At 41.3% G+C, this 18,908-nt stretch overlaps 1 protein-coding gene across 3 annotated transcripts; it reads right to left on the reverse strand.

Annotated features, from left to right (window-relative positions):
• Positions 1-1,779: 1,779 nt before the first annotated feature.
• On the reverse strand, positions 1,780-18,264 carry LOC137255230 (signal peptide, CUB and EGF-like domain-containing protein 2). Of its 3 annotated transcripts, none has more exons than XM_067792664.1 (13): positions 18,137-18,264; positions 17,930-18,034; positions 15,822-16,013; positions 13,938-14,111; positions 13,562-13,744; positions 12,755-12,934; positions 5,959-6,138; positions 5,380-5,637; positions 5,034-5,192; positions 4,443-4,601; positions 3,869-4,024; positions 3,096-3,263; positions 1,780-2,071 (listed from the first exon to the last, which is right to left on the reverse strand). In XM_067792664.1, exons 3-13 carry the CDS (start codon positions 15,934-15,936, stop codon positions 1,896-1,898), a joined length of 1,908 nt encoding a protein of 635 aa, XP_067648765.1. In that variant the 5' UTR covers positions 15,937-16,013; positions 17,930-18,034; positions 18,137-18,264; the 3' UTR covers positions 1,780-1,895. The 3 variants fall into 3 exon arrangements, with proteins under 3 accessions (XP_067648765.1, XP_067648764.1, XP_067648766.1); XM_067792663.1 differs by having other exon boundaries at positions 17,950-18,034; positions 18,137-18,260; XM_067792665.1 differs by lacking the exon at positions 5,380-5,637 and having other exon boundaries at positions 17,950-18,034; positions 18,137-18,240.
• Positions 18,265-18,908: the final 644 nt, after the last annotated feature.

Below are 18,908 nucleotides of genomic sequence, written 5' to 3' on the forward strand. Positions count from 1 at the left end.
CGAACTCGGTACTCCGATGTTACTTGTGACTTTGGGATGTACACATCCAAAGCGCCAACAACAATGTCGAACAACTTAGGTACATAGGAAGGAGGCGTGGCGTGTCGTAAGCTTTCTTGAAAATTCGCCAAGGTTATGTCTGCAGGCTCGTATACATCTGAGACTGTATTCACGTGTGAAACAAAAAATATGATCATTATTTTCATTCAAGCCCTTACCGAATTTTGTGTCGTACAATGAATGGAACTGTGGGTCTGAACCACAAGCATAGCGAAAACAGTAAAAAGTGGGATGAGGTGTCTTATTGTTCGCTCGGACTATTGTTTTACAAAGCGTTCTTAGCTCATCGACTGTTAGTGACTTTGAACAGAACGAAGTTACGATCCCTTTCGAGCTAGGATCACTTTCTGAAATGGGCCCGTCAGTGAAAGATTTGATCAGCACCATTGGATACTTGAATTCGCTTGAATGCGTGAAAAAGTTCTGTCAGTAATAGACTGTCAACATTAGAGTTGGGTAGTGGAATTTGCTTGTGGTTTTGAAATATGCGACTTTGTTATGAGAATCCTTCCTTCCCAGGGGAAATTCTGGGAGTTCAATGCTAGCAGGTACATGACGAGCAAATGCCTAAAACTTGTTTTAATTCAATTCAGATTATAGGCCAACGGCCCATGATGCATCGTTATATACTGGCAGCTTTCAGGCTGCAGAAACGACGATTGTTAGCATAGAATGTCTTAAAACCAGAGAAGCATCGTTACACATAAGTCGGTAAAATGTAGACAAGGTTGAGTGAATGAGTGAAAAACATTGACAGGGATAAAGCGTTTACGTAGATCACCATTACCAGTATACGTAAATATGAAAGAGTCATATTCTACATAGTTACAGAGTTTCAGTTTCACCACGGAGTTGGACACAATTTTTCAGTTTCAGAATGGTGTGAGAGACAATGTTTCAGTTTCATCATGGTGTGAGAGACAATGTTTCAGTTTCACCACGGAGTTGGACACAATTTTTCAGTATCAGAATGGTGTGAGAGACAATGTTTCAGTTTCACCACGGAGTTGGACACAATTTTTCAGTTTCAGAATGGTGCTTCAGAAAATTCTTCTGTTCAGCTACGGTGAACATGTTGTAGACAACGTTTCAGTTTCATCATGGTGTGAGAGACAATGTTTCAGTTTCACCACGGAGTTGGACACAATTTTTCAGTTTCAGAATGGTGCTTCAGAAAATTCTTCTGTTCAGCTACGGTGAACATGTTGTAGACAACGTTTCAGTTTCATCATGGTGTGAGAGACAATGTTTCAGTTTCACCACGGAGTTGGACACAATTTTTCAGTTTCAGAATGGTGCTTCAGAAAATTCTTCTGTTCAGCTACGGTGAACATGTTGTAGACAACGTTTCAGTTTCATCATGGTGTGAGAGACAATGTTTCAGTTTCACCTTCACCATTCAAACAGTTTGAAAATCTACGCTTTGAATGACACGAATCCGTGGACACAAATCAGCCTTTTCAGCTGTCTTTAGATATGATAATTATACAATGTACGCGGCATTATTGTCCATATTTACAGCATATTGCTCGTACAGGAAAATAAATAAGGTCATCACACAGCCAAGTGTTTCATACATCCTATACGGAATACATGTCTGAAATTGTGTATTGCCCAAACAAGACCCACTTGAGAGTAATTATTTCTTTATCATCTATTTTGTTCATGTACTTTTGTGGTTTCTTTTGTGGTGTCCAAATGAAAATGACAAACACCACATTGTATGAATATAGTTAATCTGTATTTCATTAAACATAAGACATACATGTACACCCAGAAAGTAGTAATGATCAACGCCACATTGTATACAAATGATTCTGCATTCCATGTTGTATTCAGACACCAGACGCTGAGCAGTCTGTCGACCCGAGAGCACCCGTGGCGTTGGTAGTGTGACCTTTAGGGCAAAGGTCACAGTTTGTTTGTCCGCTCGAACTCTGATACGATCCTCTCGGACATGGAGTACACGGTTGAAGACCGTCAGATGAAGAAGTTCCGGGCTGACACGGAGCTGTAATAGCAGCGGCATGGACTCAGTTTTGATTCTAAATGGACGGATTCTGAACAAAAGGGATACTGGTCACGCTCTGTTAAGGTCGTAAAACAGAGCTAACAGGGTGCCATTCGACTGACCGGTCAATCGTAGCAAGTTACGCGAACTTTACAATCGTGTTACATAAAAGTTACATCTGTTCTATTAACCGACCTTACGCCTACCGTAGCCGGTTCCAATCTTACGATCCGACCCAAGCTTAAATCGAGACTCTTTCGAGCGAGAGATAAAGACGTCGAGGCACGAGTAATCGCCCTTGTCTAGTCTAGCAGACGATGGAAGTAGTTTTGGAACCAAGCGTATACGTGGGGAAAAAAGCTTCTGGCACATGAAACAGTCTCGATAGGGTCGTAAGATCAAAACCGCCTACGATCGGCATAAGATCGGTTAGTGAAACTTGCGCAACTATAAAGAGTAATGTGAGACACGAGGTATCGCCCTTATCTCCTGCATAGTCTAGCAAATGATGCCAGAATTTTTGGAACCAAGAGTAAACATGGGTACTTTCGATCTTTGCCTAGATCGGATCGTAAAACTGCAACCGACTACGATCGACTAAAGATCGGTTAGTGAAACTGGCGTACGTTTTAGCAAATGCGATTACTTGAAGTTGGCGTAACTTGTGGTCCTAGATATATGGGTTGGTGGAACGACTCCGTAAAACCAAAACTCTAGCAAAGTCATAATTGTTGAGAAGAAATCTCTGATGAGAATTTTGCCAAATTAGAAAAACGGTTCTGTAAATAGTTCCCGTGAAACTCACTTCCTTCGGTGTGTACATTGCTGTGTACATTAGAAGGAAACGTGTACAGATACATACAAACATTGACAAAGGTAACGTGCATGTGTAAAATGAGGATAACTTCTGAAAATCCTCCACGTTATCGATTTGCATAAAACTATACTTATGATAATGTCTAACGTCATCATATCCCGATTTGCATAAAACTACATATTTATGATATTGCCGTATATGCCCCACCTTTGCAGTCCGTCTTGGAGCCAGAACCATCTGTAGATGTGGAGAGACCCCACGGACAATACACGCACTTGTTACTGTCTTCTTGATCTTGGTAGGTTCCTTTAGGACAAGCCACACATTTCGTCAGGAGCAAGACGTCCATCAGGTAATATCCTCTGGGGCATATGCCTGGAAATATACCCATCGCCCTAAGTGACAGAGCAAGGAAAAGCTTGTATAACGCCACGCCCGGCTTGTGTATAACCTACTCCTACAATAACGCTGTTTGGAGCAGCGACCTCTGTAGTTGGGACACGATGGCATGCTTTCATCTCAACCTTGTCATCGAGCCTAACCACACATTCCCTTTCGTCCCCAAGTTCCAAGGTTATTTGGGATTTCCATAAAGTATTAAGTATGAAATCAATTTGCAAACGGGAGCTTGAAGATAAAATCACACCTTTCAACATACGGCATATTAGATGACGCCACTGACACAGCATTACTAGTTATATATACCGATTCAATCGTAGTAAGATGTATAAGTGTGTCTGGGAGGTTTATCCCACCAAGACCCGTGAAGATCCGTTTTTTAGACCTGGTCTTAACGTATACCGTCATCATATCCCAGCTGCGTACATGGATCCTCATGCTGGATCATATGGTCCACACTTTACTGAGAAGTGCGACTTTAAACAACAAAGAAATCAAATCGACTCATCAAAACGATTAAGAGCAATCAACCATACACGTTGCAATGAGAATATGGGCACAGTTTATATAGCAAAGCGTACAGTCTCCAAGCCTCTTGCCCCCGGGCATCTTCGTCCCCTTTCCTCCTGGACAGGCGTCACACTGTTTGGATCCTGACTGAGTCTGGTATGTTCCTATGGGACACAGGGAGCAGGGTTCAAGACCATCCGAGGAGAAGCTGCCAGGACCACAGGGACCTGTTGTAGACAACAGTTGGGATTTTAATTAAGTGTTGGAATTTCTCCATCGTACCTATAATGATGTAAAGCAATGTGAGATTGGCGTTGGAAGGTCTGCAGTGTTGTAGAATAATATTTGGCAGTTGTACTTGTTGGGTGTTTACAAATTAAATATAGTGTTATATAGGAATGTGTGACTGTTCTTTGTGTAGGAAGGCCTGTAGTGTTGTAGTGCTGTAGTGTGTAAAAAATCGAGTCTGGACCTAACAGTCCAGTGATCAGCAGCATGAGCATAGATCTTCACTATTGGGATATCATGACATGTGCCAACCATGTCAGCGAGCCTGACCACCCGATCCCGTTAGTCGCCTCTTACGACAAGCTTTGGTTTGGCAAGGTCAATATTTTTATACTTTAAGACAAATGAAATATGTACCACTGCAGCTGGAGGAGGAGTTGGATCCCTCCGAGACGGTCGTGAAGCCATGTAGACATGGGACACATTGCAGACTTCCTTCATGCTCCTGGTATGTTCCAGTAGGACACGGAACACATTTCATCTTTGACATATCAAGATAGGAACCTTTTGGGCAACCTGTTGAATGCATCGTCCCATAAAAAGCATCAAGATGTTAAATAGCTGCGGTGCACACAGAGATGCACATCTGTGATTGGGTTAAGATGAGCATAACAACTTCAATTAAACTAAGATCGACTGTAGGATTCCCAAAGTATTTCTTCACATGCAAACTGAAATTAATTATTCAATGAATAACCATACAGAAAAGTGTGTGGTACAGGTCAAATTAAGGACAGGAGCATGTCTGTTTCTATCTATTTATAAAGAGTGTCGAAAAATTCGATTTTTTTAAATTCGAAATGTTGACGATAATTTTGGGACGCTGCGTTTGTATATGTGGATGTTACCTGAACACGTCCACTTCAAGACAAAACATATAGCCAATTAGACGTCAAGAGATAAAGGACTCCAGACTGTTCATCAACATAAATAAATGACAATGTTTACCTTTACATTTGGATGAGGAATCTGACCCCTCTGACGATGTCGTGAAGCCGATTAGACACGGAACACATGCCACATGCCCTTTATGTTCCTGGTATGTTCCAGTAGGACACAGAACACATTTGTCCTTTGACACATCAAGGTAGGAGCCTGGCGGACAAGCTGTAGAATAGCACATACATTATTGCATTCTTATTAAGATATTTTCTATTAATGCCTATTTTGTATCTTCTGTTTCTGAAGATATTCGGTGCGAACTGTTAATAATTCCTACAATTAAGTGGGCATCTCATTATCTGTCGATATGTAGACCTTAATATAGATATCTATCTGCTCAATACTCTCGTACTCCATATTGACACTGTGAAGGAGCAGGGATGAGCCTTGTTTCCTGACTTATCCATGGTCTCGTAATGTACTGTGTAGTTCCCTGCTGGATAAGCACTTCCAGGTTGCAGGAACGAGGTCAAGGTCACGTTCAGGAAGTCGCCGTTTGGAGAGTCTATGGCCTTGACCTCTGGCCACGTGATGTTGATGCTTGTTTGGTTTGGTCTCAAGATGTAAGACTGGCTAGAGGGGCAATTAATGAAGACCGGAGGCGATATGTCTGGAACGGAAACCGGCGAAGTTAAAAAGTTATGTCCTTCCTTTGCCCATCCTTTGTCAGGTAAGTCAGTGGTGCAGCAAGACAGGAGTGACAGGAGGCCATATTTTGGAAGCGTAACCTGATATCACGATATCGTGATACAACATGAGGAAAGTCCAGCAATGCTTCATTCAATACTGACCTACACAGATTACATTGTCCTTTACAGATTAAACTGATCGACACAGACTACACAGACCAAACCGGGATATACTGACATAGAAGGGTTACATTGACCTACACGGATACCACTGACCTAGAAGGGTTACAGTTTATACTGACCAACACATGTGACTGATTCCGACCACGTCTCATCCGACTGACAGAGTCTTTCTCGAACACCAAAGCTGGGCCAGAAACCGGACTCACAAGTCAGGTTACAGGAAGTACCCGTCTTGACTGAGGGTGTGCTACAGTTGAGGTGCCCATTGTCCACATGTTGGGGCACGTGACACTTCTTTTCTGTGGAGTATAATGAGGATATTATATGAGTGTCCATGTGATACTATGTTTACCAGTGTTTGCCACTAAACAGTGCCAACACCAGTGCCTAAACGTTGCAATGGTATTTCCCGAGAGAGAGTGATATACCAATATTAAGGCACGAGTGTCGAAATCATAGTATGGCATGGGCACAAACATAATATATTGTTTATTGCCGAAGTCGTCAAATTGAGGAAAATGAACCCAAATCTACTTTGTAATAGACTGGCTACCCGCCGTCTCTGCATGTAGAACGCAACCTCACGGAAGAAACGTGACGTCATAGCATGGTTCATGATGTCACGTCAGCACGACAAAGTGATATTTTGGCCTAGGGCATCAAATGAAAAAGGCACCCGTGGCGAGCCACCTCCTCGTGGTGGGTGCTGGGTAACGCCAAGAGCTCGCCAACACCCCCGTAGTGGACCCGGGGGCATATTTGGTCCACCAACCCGTTTGCCGTGGGTTGCGGCCCTGTGTCGGTGGAGGAGGGGATCCTGGTGGTTGAGGGCATGGGAGCAGGACCAGTGTTCCTAATGCTCAACACACCACTTCGGCCCTGACTTCACCTAGACGGGTGGTAGAATTGCAGTTATTGTACATGTTTGTACATTTTTGACACTGAATATTTGTGTTTGAAATTCTATCGTATATGTCTGCCTAGAGTCCTATGCCAGAAGGCGGTGGCTCATGGGCCAATCTGGAGATGATGACCTCCAAATAATGCATGTCTTTAATTTCTTGGCTTGGGCCGAACCAGTCGGTCATGAAATTTGTAGGCAAATGCAGCTGTTTGTGTCGTTTTCTCTGGAGTATAACATCCCTGTATCCCTAGTGTTGGCATCTTGGATATCCGGTGCTATTTGACACTGTTCTTGTTGACACTCCGTGGTGGGTGGGGAGCAGGGGTGCTGAATATTGTTACTTTCATCATGGCACTTACACCTTCTGGTTCTTCTAGAAACGAAAAAAAGAGCCGCTTGGAGGATTTAGATCTCTCTACTGGAAATGTATGTTCTAACAGTGATTCATGGGCTAGATTTGTTGTTATTGAGTCTTCAGACTTCCTTCCAATTAAACTTAATCCCTTTGCAATCTCGAAGGCCATCTCAGGAATTTGTGGAGAAGTTAAAAATGTTACTCGTCTTCGCAGTGGCTCACTCCTTGTCGAGTGTGCACGGAGACAGCAATCTCTAAATCTTTTATCAATCAAGACATTTGCAAATATAGAGGTTGTTGTATCTGTGCATAGAACCCTTAATTCTTGTCGTGGCATTATCCGTGACAGAGCACGCTGTCTCGCTGATATGTCAGAGGAGGAAATTGCTTCAGAGTTGGCAGATCAAGGTATATCTTCAGTGAAACGTTTTACGATCAAGAAAGAAGGACTGATCGTGAAAACAAACACCTATTTACTGACTTTTGACCGTTCATCTCTTCCAAAGTCTATCAAAGCTGGTTATTTTAACATCGGAGTGGATGTGTATGTCCCCAGTCCTCTCCGTTGTTATAACTGTCAACATTTCGGGCATGGATCGCAATCATGTCGAAACCAATCAGTATGCCACCGCTGTGGTGATCGACATGAGGGTTCCGACTGTGAGCGAGAATATAAGTGTGCAAACTGTAATGGTCCCCATTCTGCTTCATCAAGGTCCTGCCCCATGTATCAGCGGGAATCTCAGATAATGAAAATCAAATGCCTAAACAATATTTCATACCTCGAGGCCAAGAAATTGTTGACTCCATCAACTCAAACTCCGTCAAACCTGAACTACTCGGCTGCAGTCTCTCGCTCTGTAGCAACTTCCTCCGTTTCATGTCAGACTGACGTGACATGGGTAACATCCAATAAACCCATTCCTTCAACTTCAGCCCTTCAGAGTACTCCGCAAGTCACACATTCTACGTCTGCTTCTCAAACAGAAAATCACCATGAGCAACAATCTGAAACGTCTGTTTCTAAACCAGTCAATGACAGTTCAAAACAGAAGAGAGGAAAGAGATTAAACAGAGACAAACAATCTACTGTCCCTTCCTCTCATAACGTTTTAACACAGAATACATTTGCACCTCTAGATATGGAGGTTACTATGTCCTCACAGGACACACGGAGGAATAATCCCTCCTCACATTCACGTGGCCTGACTCCAATTAAGCCACCATGAATCACTTGACAAATCTAATTCAGTGGAATTGCAGAGGACTGAGGAGTAACTTAAGTGAAATACAATTACTCATACACGATCTAAAGCCGTCAGCATTGTGTCTACAAGAGACATATCTAAAAAACACCGATAACTTTAACTTAAGGTGGTATAGTGATTATCACTCTTTTGCCCCTCCAGGTGATAAGGCTGCTGGGGGTGCTTCTATTTTGGTACATCAGAGTGTCATCCATAGCCCTGTTACTCTAACTACGGATCTTCAAGCTGTTGCTGTTCGTCTGACCTTGCACATTGCATTGACATTGTGCAGCTTGTATTTACCTCCTTCTTCTAATATTCAACGATCGGATCTTCAAAATCTGTATGATCAACTTCCGAAGCCTTGTGTCATCATGGGCGATCTTAACGGACACAACCCGCTTTGGGGTAGTCCTCACACAAATACTAAAGGAAAACTACTTGAAGAATTCATTTCAGATAACAATTTGTGCATTTTCAATGACGACTCTACCACTTACCTACACCCAGCTACGGGATCATATTCTTCCCTGGATTTATCACTAACCGATTCCAACTTATATAATGAATTTGAATGGCATGTCCATGATGATCTATGTGGGAGTGATCACTTCCCTACCATTCTCAAAACAATCGACCCTGGTGATGATCCACCTTTATCTAGAAGGAATTTTGCCAAGGCTGATTGGTCATTATATACAACATTATGTACTGATCTTTTAAAACATGATGTTTTTGCGAACAGCGATGATCCAATACAATTATTTTCTGATTTGTTGAATGATATTGCTGACCGAACTATACCCCAGGCCTCTGCAGTTCCACATATTCGTAAGCCATGGCTCAATAACGAATGTAAACAGGTCAGAAAGTGTAGGAAAAAAGCAGAAAAGTATTTTCGCCGACACCCTACCGTACATAATCTAGACAGAGTTAAAATTTCCAATGCCAAAGCTAGACGCACTTTTAAGCAAAATAAGCGGCAGTCTTGGCGACATTATGTTGCTAAAATCAATTCACGCACGCCTGTCTCAAAGGTATGGAACATGATTCAAAGAATAAAGGGCAAAGGTTCTAAATCCACAGTTCACCATCTAAAGGATGGTGAAATTGTCTTAACTAATAAAACTGACATTGCAAATAAACTTGGTGAAACTCTTGCAAAACATTCATCCTCATCCAATTACCTCCCTGAGTTTCAAAAATACCAGAGGCAACAGGAGAAGAAGAGATTAAATTTTACCTCGGACATTGGTGAAGATTATAACGAATTATTTTCGTTACATGAGCTCCAAACTGCCTTTGAGCAAGCTCATGATACAGCAACAGGAGCTGATGATATCCACTATCAGCTCCTGAAGCATTTGCCCGAATCGTGTTTGGAAACACTGCTAAATATATTTGATATGATATGGACTACAGGGAGTTTCCCACCTTCGTGGCGTAATGCCATTGTAGTCCCTATACCAAAACCTGGCCGGGATCATACTGATCCGTCTAACTACAGACCAATCTCTTTAACGAGTTGTGTGTGTAAAACCATGGAACGTATGGTGAATAATAGATTAGTTTGGTATCTTGAAACCAATAACCTAATAACAAATATTCAATGTGGTTTCAGGAAAAATCGCAGTACCATTGATCATTTGGTACGTTTGGAATCCTTCGTTAAAAGTGCTATAGTCAATAAACAACATGCTGTATCAATTTTCTTTGATCTTGAGAAATCTTATGATACGACCTGGAAGCATGGCATTTTAAAGGATTTACATGAGTTTGGTTTGAGAGGCCGTTTGCCTCTTTTTTTATCAGAGTTTTTAAGAGACAGGCAATTTCAAGTCCGTGTGGGATCAACCCTGTCTGACCATTATAATCAGGATCAGGGTGTTCCACAAGGCAGTATTTTGTCTGTAACACTCTTTAGTATCAAGATAAACAGTTTATCCAAGGTTTTAAATGATTCAATCGATGGATCACTTTTCGTGGATGATTTTAATATTTCTTGTCGTGGAAAAAATATGCATACTATTGAACGGCAACTGCAGTTGTGTTTAAACAAAATTAACAAATGGTGTCTAGAAAACGGCTTTAAATTTTCTAAAACGAAAACCAATTGTATACATTTCTGTAGGAAATACAAACCGCATAAAGATCCAGAATTGTTTCTAAATAGTACTCCCATCAAAGTTGTTAAGGAGGCAAAGTTCTTGGGTCTGATTTTCGACTCACATTTAACGTTTCTCCCCCATATCAAGTCCCTAAAAAATAAATGCCTGAAGGCGCTGGATTTATTAAAGGTCGTTTCTAATTCAAAGTGGGGAGGTGATCAAGCTACCCTCCTTCACTTATATAGATCATTGATACGGTCTAAACTTGATTATGGCTCCATCGTTTATGGTGGAGCCTGTAAAAGCAACCTAAAACTTTTAGATTCTGTCCACCACCAAGGTCTAAGACTTTGTCTTGGATCTTTCAGAACTTCACCTGTTGACAGCCTTTATGTCGAGGCTGATGAGCCATCTCTTGAGCAGCGACGTATAAAATTATCTTTACAGTATATCACAAAACTATGTTCCCATGAGTCAAACCCTGCGTATGACTGTGTCGTCAATCCTCTCTGTGAGGATTTATACAATAAGAAATCTTCCCTTGTTCCGCCTCTTGGTTTAAGAATAAAATCACTTATTTCTGCTGCCGGCATTGAGCTGGAAGGTATATCACCTTCCCGTCTTCTTTCTTCTCCTCCTTGGCAATTGGTTAGGCCACAGGTCGACCTAACATTAACTACATTTAAAAAATCAGAAACAAATGAATTACAGTATAAACAAGAATATAATAAATTGAAACATAGATATAGCAATTATAAATCCTTATTTACAGATGGGTCCAAGGATGGTGGCGCAGTGGCCTGTGCCACTGTCATTGGATCCAGAACAATATCTTCTAGATTACCAGATAATAGTTCTATTTTTACAGCAGAAGCTAACGCCATATTGACAGCTCTTAAATATATTCAAAGACACCCTAAACATAAACAGTATATAATCTATTCCGACTCTCTTTCTTGTCTTCAGGCTATTAAAAATATTTCTTGTCAACATCCACTTTTAATTGATATTATTGAATTGTATAATAATACGACATCGTCTTTTGTTGGTTGCCCAGCCACGTGGGCATTTCTGGTAACACAATGGCAGACCTTGCTGCTAAAGCAGCACTCAACAAATCTGTGACACCACTTCTTGTTCCATACGCTGACTATAAAGCTATCATTAGGTCTTACATCCGTGATCTGATGCAGAAGAGGTGGGACACTCAAGTAGGTATCAACAAATTACGTGAAATAAAACCCTACATTGGTTACACCTACTTGGGTTGTCAGTCCAGTTTTGAGGAGGTCATCATTCGACGATGTCGTATTGGCCACACACGATATACTCATGAATATTTGCTTAAAGGTGAAGATCCTCCGTTTTGTATCCCTTGTGATGAAAGAATCACAGTCAAGCATGTCTTGCTTGACTGTGTTGAATATTCCATCACAAGGGATAACTTTTTTTAAATCAAGAACTATGAAGGATCTTTTTAGTAATGTTAGTTATCGTTTAATCATTGCGTTTTTAAAGGAATTAGACCTGTTACATGACTTGTAAATAGATAAATGTTTTATGATTGGAAGTTAAATTAGCAACTAAGATTGTTAGTGGCTGTATCCTCGAAGGGGGTTGAAGTACCGTAAAATTATTTTCCTCCTGAGAGGGTACGTAAGTCCAGAAAAACAGTTGAAGTCAGATTTAATCTTCCACTTTTTTAGTCGTAGAATATGTGTAATTTTAAATTGTGGCTAATCTTGCATACAGTCGCCAGCAGCTGAGGGGATGGTGTAAATCCAGCTGGGGACCATGCAGGTAGCTGAGGTACTGTAAGTCCCCATGGTCCCTAGTATGGTGATTTACCTTCGGTTGTTGGCGATCTATGGCCTGTTTTTATAATGTACTGTCCAAATAGTGATAATATTAGCTTTTAAGTTTCTACGCTAGTTTTAAATACTAACTGTGATAGTCTAGTGGTTTTACTGTCCTTCGTCGACAGGTTCTTCATAATATGCCTATATATTCCTTTTTATGTCACGTATATTCTCGTCACAATACGGCTGCAATATTGCCGACGTGACGTTAAATGATAACTCACTCACTCACTCACTCACTCACTCAAATGAAAAATATGAACCCCAATCTGTTCTAACAAGTCACCAAATCAAAAATAAACCCACACACGATACCTAATGAAATATAAAAAACGTAGACGCTTTTCAGTAACCTTCCCTTTGAACTTCTTTCCTTATATATCACCCTAGAACCAAATGATCTCTGAAAAACACTATATGAATAGGTGTTAAGTCTCCCCACCTATGCAGGATCCCGGTGCAGTCCACGTTTCATCATCCAAGCACGTTATCGCCGTCACCCTAGTCCCGGGTTTGTATCCACTGTCACACTGGAGACCACAGACGGTGCCAATAATGTTGGCGGCACCAGTGCAGTTGTACCGACCATTTGATACAGATGTAGGAGTGGGACACACGTGTTCTATACCCAAACAGAATAACATTTTATTATGAATCATAACGTCACACATGATAAGTTTCATTTTCCCCAAATGATTAGGAGGGACAACTGTCGCGTCACGGTGTTCCGTATAGTCGTACCAGGATTCAGTGTGAAATACTACTACTACTACTACTACTACTACTACCACCGCCACCACCACCGCCAACGCCAACGCCACCGTCACCGTCACTGTGACCTTTCTTGAAGAAGGAAACGTGACTCATCAGTGGAGAGACCCTCCTCCCAATCAAAACTGATCGTCGGTTTGGAAGTCTTGCACGGATGTCGTAGGCGCCAAGACGTAGACGCGGGTGGACACAACAGGGACGGCCTAGACTCGGAATGTTTTTTCTTTTCTTTTTCATGTTCAAACATCGCCCACAAGTGCCAAACAGAGTTTTGTGGTTGATGTTGAATGGATGCGGAACGTAACATGCTGCGAGGGATCAGAATGATGTGCAGCTGTCCATCTGAGAGATCTACTTGTGCAGAGTTGTCCATTTTCACCAACGCACACCGAGCGTGTTAAATTTTGAAGTAAGATCACTCGCTCCCTCCCTCCAGCCTACCCACCGCCCTTACACTCACTCTCATTCACGCACTCACCAACACAAGTTGCAGTAGACCAAGTATCGTCGTCCAAACACTTGATCGCAGAAGAAGAATTCAATCTGTAGCCTGGGTTGCACGTCACATGACACGCATCATCCAGTTTATAGTTATGCGGTGTGTTGCTCCCACACTTGAGGAAGCCATTGTTCACAGGAGGTGGTGCAGGACATTTCACTTCTGGATGATAAAATTGCTAGTTCTCATTAATATTTTACCTTAGAAACTTATACAAGCGAACAATCTTTGTGAATGAGGTTGCCATGTAAATTCATCATTGTTTCTACATTTCCACTTTGAAAAAGCAAATGCAACATCTCCGGAAGAGATGACAAGGATCTACAATGTGACGTACATCAGAGCTTGGACCTACCTACACAGCTGGCATCATAGTTCCATCTTCCTCCGTGCTGGCAGTACTCTTTGTGACTGTATCTAGGTCGGAACCCGTAGTTGCAGGTCAGGTTGCAGGAGGCGCCAATGGGAATGTATGCAGGACAATCAAATCTTCCATTGAGCGTAGTGGGCGTGGATGTACAATTGACAACTGGATGGACACATTTAAGGACAAACTTTATGGATGAACAATTTCTTATTCAGGTGATGCGACGTTTTGATACAGATTCCTGTATCGTTGTAATGTCGCATCGCCTGAATAAAGAAGTTGTTCATCCATACTTTTTTATTTGACGATCTGACAAGTCAGAACAACACAAGGCAAATATCTGTTCGCAGACCAGACTTAATGTCCTTATGTCAGTTTCTGAAAAAATAATAATGCATGAAAAGTTCATCTTACTTGTGAAAGCATCAGTAAAAGCATACATCGAACCGTACAAATTGATGTGACTAATATTCACACAATTAAAACAAGACCAAACACACTAGACACGTATGGATATAGAACACGACGTCTCTGGGCTAATACTTGCCCCTTGATCATGTGAAAGACAGTACAAGAAGCCACAGACACCAGGGTGTCTTCCTTCCTAATGCATTGTGCATTAACCTGATTTTATTGGACTATAGTGTTTTTCTAAACATGCTGTGCATCTGTCTCGCCTACTATTGTACATCCTACTCTCTCTCACTGGCTTCACCTATGGTCATCCGCTATATGTAAACATGTACAGATATTACAAACTTATACTTTGCAAAATAAACTGGGTGGCGCTTAACGTTTTATTCACGGTATACTAGACATACATCTGTACCAACACTTCTGTGGCTTCCTGTACATACTACTGCCCATGACACTGTCATTCACCTGAAGAAGGGGCAAGTATTAGCCCACACCGTGGTGTGTAAGCAATGAAGATGTCCATCTAGTATTACCCTACCAACTTCTATAGTGCCACAGGACACAGGACCAAACATATCTTCCTTCTGAAAGTAACATGCCGCTACATTAAGTTAGTAATTAGCTGGTAAGAAGGGTTTATCAAGGGTATTTGTCATACGTCAACAAAAATGTGTCTGCTAGTCAGCTGACTGGGAGTTTCTCTTGATGGTCACTATATCAAGCAACAGTGTAACAAGTTTTCATCTGCATCTAACGTCGTATAAGCTATGCGTGTCCTCTGATAGTCACATTGTCCTCCATTATTTCCATGTTATTTGAATGTATCTTCTTTAGTCGGTCTGTGGACTAGATCTGTCTCGTGAATGTAACTGTAGGAATTTGAATTTAATCTAGTTTACTTTTAGAAAAAAATCCCTCAGTTCAGTTAATTCCACAATCGGTTTACTTCCTCTGTTATAGCTCTCCAGAGGAGATAATTCTGTTTGGTTCGACTCGACATGCTGACCCTGACTTCGACACACAAACATATAAGCTTTGCTGAGACATTAGATTACCATATTACACATGTCCAGTAACATAAGCTTTAGATTCATGTGCTAGATGTTTAATTGTCTAACTGTGAACGTTTATTTTGCATGCTACACATGTAGAACTAGAATGCAACATTGACTATTGTTAGTGAAATTTAGTTTCTTTTCTTTATTTCTATTCAGTCAATCTACCAGAATCTAGTAGAAAGTCAGACTATGAACGCGACTGTATAGGAAGATTCTGAAGTTTGAAAACAAGAACCCATCTGTCACAATGCCATAATTAGTCCCAAGCGGTCTGCCATGATCTCAGTCCACTGGTGTCAACAAACTTCAGTCCAGTTATGTGAAAGACGTCAGTTCTGATTTCTAACGCACGCACAACCAGACATCTACTCAGGGACACGACATATGTTGTGCAAACCTTCGCAACCAAATCTGCCGGACCATGATGATGTGGTTTCGCCGTATCTGCCTTCCCTGCATTTAATGGGGAAGTCCAAAGGTCTGTACCCATCGTCACAGTACACCCAGCACATGGTGTTGGGGTTGTAGGTCGTTGTATCGCAACTCACTGAACCGTGTGTCACTCTACTCGGGGGATAGCAGGGTCCATCTGTGTCATCAAAAATAATGTACAAATTCATTAATTCGGAAAGTCCAGCTCCAACCTTCACATTCGTATGATGAAAATCTCCACTCAACGTTCTTTTGAACAAAAATAATTATTAAACAAATAAATTATTCAATACGCATATTTATGCTAAATACATAGATTTTCTATTTTTAAAAAAATTAATTAATTTATACATCTAGTGAATGAGTGAGTTTAATTTTACGCCGCACATAGCAATATCCCAGCTATATAGCGGCGGTCTGTAAATAATCGAGTCTAGACCAGACAATCCAGTGATCAACAACATGAGCATCGATCTGCGCAAATTGGGAACCGATGACATATGTCAACAAAGTCAGCATGTCTGACCACCCGATTCCGTTAGTCGCCTCTTAGGACAAGCATTGTCGCCTTTTATGGCAAGCATGGGTTGCTGAAGGCCTATTCTATCCCGGGACCTTCAAGGGGTAATTTATACATCTAAAGAAATGTGGCTGAAGAAATGATGTGTTCGCCCAAATATACTGAAAAGATTGGCTGCAAGTCTCTCGATACTGAGCATCAGCCTTATGCATGATTAGTGGGAATACGCATTGGGAGAATCTTCTTGAAGGCTATCACAAAACTACCGTACCTCCCGTACTACCCCATGCACAAAGTACAGAATACCGTAATTCTCTAGATAACACATTATTGGAATAACACGAATTATATGTACAGGAAGGTCGTTCATTGTAAAGGGCTTTCCTGACTATCAGACTCCACTCTACGCAGGTACACGGTATATGACTGCATGTAACAATATATGATTCAGGTGGCACAAGGATGCAAGGACACTGACGGAGGGGATTTGTCACTTTATGAATACAAAACAGCGATTCGGAAAGTTCCTGCACAGGAATAAGTAGTACAACTAAATCGTGCACGGTTATTTCAGAACAAATGTGAGTGGGTGTCTAATGCTGAAAAGTTAAGTATGTGCAGTCCCATGCATTACGGAATATTTCATTTCTTCTCTTCATATTAATATCGGACTGTGCTGATATGTTCCCTTGAAACTTCGTGGCATGGAATACAAATATACATTTATTCCAGCTGGAGTGTTTCTCCAGAACAGCTTTGACTACTGACATACTCACATCGACGTTTCTGCAAACCTGTGGGGAAAAGCGAAGAAGATCGTTCTTACTGACTTCATTTATAGCGTAAGTATCAGATAAACAAGTCAATCAGTAATGTATCTGAAAACAGCAGAAAGATTACATAACATACATAACATAACTTGGCCTAATTTGTATTTAATACTTGTCAGTGCACAAGGGGATTCCGGTGTGTTACAACAAAGATGAAAGATATGCCATTCCTTCTGCATACATTAAACTGATAAAAACAACAGAGCAGAGCACTCCAGCTATCATTGCTGATTAATTTTATTAGCCAGGTATACTTGGTTCCACTTCAAGGACAGATAGCGTCCTCCTTTTGTCACTGCATTATTACCTCCTACTGTCACTGCATTATTACCTCCTACTGTCACTGCATTATTACCTCCTACTGTCACTGCATTATTACCTCCTACTGTCACTGCATTATTACCTCCTACTGTCACTGCTTTATTACCTCCTACTGTCACTGCATCAGCACTTAATTTTGTCACTGCATTAGTACCTCCTACTGTCACTGTATTATTACCTCCTGTTGTCACTGCATCTTTGACTCCTTTTGTCACTGCGTTATTACCTCCTATTGCCACTGCATTTCTTGTTATTATCCCTTTAAGGCATAGCATCTCTATGTTGTTGTGCATGTACACAAGTCTCTTCTGTATTGTATTCAATTTGTTTCTTGTATTATTATTACTTGTATCATTTCTGAGTACTCACCAACGTGTAAAATTCCAATCAAACAAATAACACAACGACAGTGCTCTACTTACTGGCATGGCGTGGCGATCTTTCAGTGTACACAACCAGTCCAAATAAAAGGACGAGACAGGCGAGTCTTATCATGTTCGTTGTCAGCTGAAAAGCAAGGATCATGCTGACATATGGTCATACTACAATGTAGGTGACTCACAAACACAACATTTTTCACTGACATGCAAACACACATACTTTACTTACCTGTAAACACACAGTACTTCACTGACATGCAAAGACAGTATTCGCTGGCCACTCCACTGGCCAACACATACGGCCACACTCTAAGAATTGTAAACAGTTCATCTGTCTCGATAGATGATTAAGTGTCACATGTTGTTTCTCATCATATCGAAATGCGTACAGAGTGCCTTCAAATGATAAACTCCAACTGAATGAACGTGGTATTTTACATTTGTTCACATCGATGTTGTTTCGTCCGACGTAGCCAACAAATAATGTGTCCTAATAATGTGAAATAATATGCAACAACTTTTCACTTTGTGCCAGGTCAAGCAACACGTATTGTTAAATGAGTGTCATAGCATTGTGACGTCATCTACTTCATGACGTCATAGCATTGTAAGGGCTTTGTACAAAATCTACTATGAAAACGATATCTCCTTGGAGATATCGCCTGATCTCACACAAGCGATATCTCCTGTGGAACACAGTTTTGGATGACAAATGAATTTAGAAAAGATGGTAATCAGACTATCAGACTGTTCACAACGAATGCACATGCTGAGCAGATATCGAATGGGACTTCGTCCAGGAGGCGCTGCTGAGATGAACTCACGAAGAACTTTTCGGAAAAGACTCTTCAGCCCTACAGCTTTCTGCAGTACTCAGTGTTACTCATGGCATTGGGAGGTACCGCATCCAAAGCGCCAACAACAATGTCTGACAACTTAGCCACATAGGATGGAAGCGAGGCATTTCATAAGCTTTCTATAAAATGCGACAAGGTATTGCC

This window comes from Haliotis asinina, chromosome 11 (genome assembly GCF_037392515.1).
Source record: "Haliotis asinina isolate JCU_RB_2024 chromosome 11, JCU_Hal_asi_v2, whole genome shotgun sequence".
Classification (NCBI taxonomy): domain Eukaryota; kingdom Metazoa; phylum Mollusca; class Gastropoda; order Lepetellida; family Haliotidae; genus Haliotis; species Haliotis asinina.

Excerpts from the sequence above, each read along its gene's own strand:
- LOC137255230 (XM_067792663.1), bottom strand. The coding sequence starts at position 18,022 with ATGATAAGACTCGCCTGTCTCGTCCTTTTATTTGGACTGGTTGTGTAC. Across the intron at positions 16,014-17,949 it reads AAGATCGCCACGCCATGCCA|ATGGACCCTGCTATCCCCCG; the intron begins GTAAGTAGAGCA and ends TTGATGACACAG. Across the intron at positions 6,139-12,754 it reads TGCACCGGGATCCTGCATAG|AAAAGAAGTGTCACGTGCCC; the intron begins GTGGGGAGACTT and ends TATACTCCACAG.